Source organism: Galeopterus variegatus, unplaced genomic scaffold, assembly GCF_000696425.1.
Source record: "Galeopterus variegatus unplaced genomic scaffold, G_variegatus-3.0.2 Scaffold7615, whole genome shotgun sequence".
Lineage (NCBI taxonomy): Eukaryota > Metazoa > Chordata > Mammalia > Dermoptera > Cynocephalidae > Galeopterus > Galeopterus variegatus.
In genome coordinates this window covers 81,552-85,740 of record NW_007733726.1, presented here as the reverse complement: position 1 = coordinate 85,740, position 4,189 = coordinate 81,552, and the positions used below count along the sequence as shown (strand labels likewise).

At 36.0% G+C, this 4,189-nt stretch overlaps 1 protein-coding gene across 1 annotated transcript in view; it reads left to right on the top strand.

Moving 5' to 3' along the window:
- LOC103607656 (arylacetamide deacetylase-like 2) overlaps positions 1-4,189 on the top strand; it is a 31,199-nt gene that overhangs the window by 8,154 nt on the left and 18,856 nt on the right. The window contains exons 3-4 of the mRNA XM_008592136.1: positions 1,578-1,647; positions 3,443-3,614. Of these exons, the coding sequence (XP_008590358.1) occupies positions 1,578-1,647; positions 3,443-3,614 (242 nt within the window). The remainder of the gene's footprint in view (positions 1-1,577; positions 1,648-3,442; positions 3,615-4,189) is intronic.

Below are 4,189 nucleotides of genomic sequence, written 5' to 3'. Positions count from 1 at the left end.
CTATATTCTGTCTTTTCTAATCCCTTATCTTTTCCAATTATATTCTACTGGCATCCAGGTCTGTTTCTTCTTCTCTGATACTGTTCCTGGGTTCTGAATTCATATATACAACTTCCAATTAGACATTTACATATGTACAAACCACAGACTACTCAAGCCCATATGATCAAACACAATTCATCTTATGTCCAAACAGCCTCAGAAAACAAATAAAAATAACATTTCTCATCCAAACTACCATCTCAACCTCTTGAATGCTCTCAGTAGATATCACTTATTTACTGCTCTTTCCTTTTCCTTAGCTCACACATTTGATTACCACATCCCATTCATTTCACTTCTGAACATTCTTGAACTCATTAACATAATTTAACACTTCACGTCCTTTTGCAGGTATTTCTTTCTCATGTCACCGCCTCTTTTCTGTTCAGCTTTATTTCATCGTCTACTTTTAGTGCTCTGGATCTTTCTAACATGGTCATATGATTTCTTTGTTTTAAATTCTTCAGTGACTCTCACCACTTAATGAAATAAATCTAAATTCCTTAGTATAGTAATCAGATTTCCTAACCCCTACTACATTCATTAACTTTTTTGTCTTCTTCCAATACTCCCCTTTGAAATTTTGTTTCAATCATACTGTTCAAACTGTTTTTAGCTCCCTTAACACTTTATGCCTTCTCATTTCTCTGTATAACTAATTTTCTAGACTGTCTTTCCTATCTAATCTCAGGAATACTACTCACCATTTTACGTTCAGATAAAGAAGTGTGTGCGTGTGTGTGTGTGTGTTGGGTGGGAGCCAATGGCTTGTGCACTGAGCATGCCTAATCTCGTGTACATTTAAGTTTGCTGCATATTGATTGCCAGAGGCTCTCTCAGAATCTAGTTGCTGTTCTTAATGCCAATATTATTATGGCATTATTATCATAATGGAGCATATTCAAAGAAATCGGAGGTTTTGAGGAACCATGTTATTGAGTGTAGTTTTACTTAATACATATTATTGCTTTTTTTCTTCCCTGAGTTCTGTACCAATTGAAAAATTATACATAGAATTCAAGTAAATGAAAGTCAAAACATTACTATTATCTCTAATAACAGCTTTGGAGAATGCTTGCTTACGTGTTGTTGATATGTCTGTTACTCTTGAGTTAGAGAGATGAACCCAGCCATAGTGGCTGGCCCTACTGACCAGTCACTCATCTCCTCACTAGGAAACTTGCTGCCTGAGGAGCACAGCAGGGTAGAAGTACCAGGCCACAAAGGGACCTTGGAAGGATCCTGTGTACAGACAGTACACGGAAAGAGAAAATTTAAATGGGCTGAGCCTAGTTTCTCCTCCCCCAAATACCAAAGGGCAAAGTAATCTTTTCCCCTCTGAAGAGAGTGACTGAAGAGATGGGATGGGCACAATGTGTCACGTAGATTCAGGTCCCTCTGCATGGAAACAGGGGTGGCAGATAATGTCCTGTGTAACACTCACAAACCACAATCCTTTTTACATTCATAGCTGTGACCCCTTTTGTTGCTTTTTAATTACAAAGAGTAATATGACATTTATTTCTTCATTTCAGAGCAGACAGCTTCTGACCTCCTGAATAGATGGACGGCAAACAGACTTGATGCTGTGGTTGTGGGAGTGGAGTAAGAGAATTATTTTGTTTGTCTACTATTATTTTGGCCTTCACTATCTAGAGGTTTTGTTTCCAAATCAGGTCAGCTATGCCTCCAATATGATTTTTTAAAAATTAATATATTTTACTTGCCACCATCACAACACAGGCTGCTCCTCACAGGGGTCTAGTATCCCATTATTCTCCCTTGATTGTGAAAATCCCTGAGTTACACCCCAGGGTGAATATTTTTGGATACACTGTTGCTCTGCACATAAAATTCAGGTCCTATAAGGTCCTGGTGTGTCCCAAGTTGAGACAGGAGGAAATAAATTAACTATTACACATTTGGGATATTGGGTTGTATTGGGGCTGGTAGAAAATGTTTAATTTCAGAACAATTCTTGTTTGGAGAGATGTAGGTGGTAAAGATTGGGACCATCTAAGAATTTTAAGTCACTCTCAGGAAAAGTGATCTTACATTCTGGATTTTACCTGAATGTACCAGAATGTCTTAGGAAGGTTTCAGTGTTTTCTTACTTATACGGGTATGCTCTGGATTTCTGAAGCCCATCACCCTCAGGAGTGAATTTTCTCTTCTACCTTTTCCCTAGTCCATAGCACTAAAAGAAAAACAGAGACTTCTAATTCAATAATTCTAATAGGACTTAGTGACATAGCTTTTTCTGGCTAGGAAGATACAGGAGTTTAGAGAGTAAAATTAAGTGAAGATTTGTTCATCTAAGAAGGGTGTTTACTGTCATAGTCATTACGTTTACTTACACTACCTGGAAGAACTTTATGTTTTCAGGGGTATTTCTAATTTATTCTGTTAGGGTGCTCTCCTTTTTTCCTCTATAGCTTTTGAAGTAATGTAAACATCATCATTTTAGAACCGTTTTAATATAGCAACAAAATTTTCTTCCTGACTTACACATTCTATCCAGTTCTTACGATTTGCGTTGTTCTTTGTCCTAAAAAGCCTAAACCCACTACCTTTGAAGTAACAGATACCAACATCTTTTTGGTACATATCTAAATCTAAATTAAACTTTGTTTAGGATTTGCTAGATACAGTTTATAATAAAATTCCAAGAACCCTATCCCTAACATTTAATATTAAATAGAGATCTTAAGAAATTTTAGCACTCTGGAGAACAAAAAGAAGTTATCTCTGAGAACAGGCTAATAGGGCTATTCTCCTGTTTTTTACTGGTCCAAGTTTATGGGAGGAAACCCATTTGCTCCCATTAAAACAATGGTGTGATAATTTGTTTTACAGGTGAAGTTACTGGAAACAAGCAAGCTCCCTAACATGTCTAAATGTTATTTATATTTCAAAATTTTTATCTAGAATCAACTATGGGCATTATTCATGATGAAGTATATGCATTGAATTTTATATTTTGATCTAAATAACCTGAAAAAGTAGGACTCTTACCTAGAATATGCTATCAGATCTGCTGCCTTCAAAAATTCGTGGTGCTTTTTCAACAAGAGTTTTTGAAAATGTTTAGAGCACTGATTACATTGAGAACTATAGAACATCTCCAGCATAAAATGCACCCGGGCTAAACATTTTGCTTATAATCCTGAGGAAGCTCGTATACTCCCCTGACTCCTCACACACAACACCATCCATGAACTTTAGGTACAAGATTGAAAACCTTTGTACTGACTTTCATTTTAATCAAAAATTAGTAGAGACTTAGGCTTGACTTTTAGAAGATTGAAAAATAGGGCCTGATGTTAAATTGAGTCTCTTTGGTATTTGAGAGCTAGTTGGACAGATACAACCATAAATGCTTTATTGTTCTGTTTTAAAGCTATAGACTAGCTCCTCAACACCACTTTCCTGCTCAGTTTGAAGATGTCATGGCTGTGGTGAAGTTTTTTCTCCAGGATAAAATCCTTAAAAAATATGGAGTGGATCCCACTCGAATCTGTATTGCAGGAGACAGTTCTGGAGGTGCCTTAGCAGCAGCAGTGACTCAGCAGGTACACTGTATTTGTCTTTGTGATTAGAGGTAGAAGTAGTGGCTCTTATTTTTCTCCTCCCATGCAGAAGATATCCAGTTCTCCTGGCATCATTTGTTGAAAAGACCATCCTTTCCCACTGCATTATAGCGGTACTTGAGCATACACTCAATTGACCATGATGTGACTGTTTATTTCTGGATTCTCCTGTTGCATTGATCTGTATGTCCATCATGCAAATACTATGCTGACTTCAACTTTGTTCTTCTTTTAAAAAAATTGTTTCTAGTACTCCATATCATTTCCATTAAAATATTAGGAGATCTTGTCAATTTCTAAAAAGAAAGCCTGATTGGATTTTGATTATGATTGCATCGAATCTATAGATTTAAAGAGGATGGACATCTTAATAATATTCAGACTTCCAATTAATGTACTTTCTATCTCTAATACTTTATTAGGTCCTCTTCAATTTCTCAGCAACATTTTACTCTTTTCAGTTCAGAAATCAAGTAAATATTCTCTCAAATTTATTCCTGAGTTATTTTGGAAAAGTTTCATTTAAAATAATATTTATCAAATGTTTATTGATAATG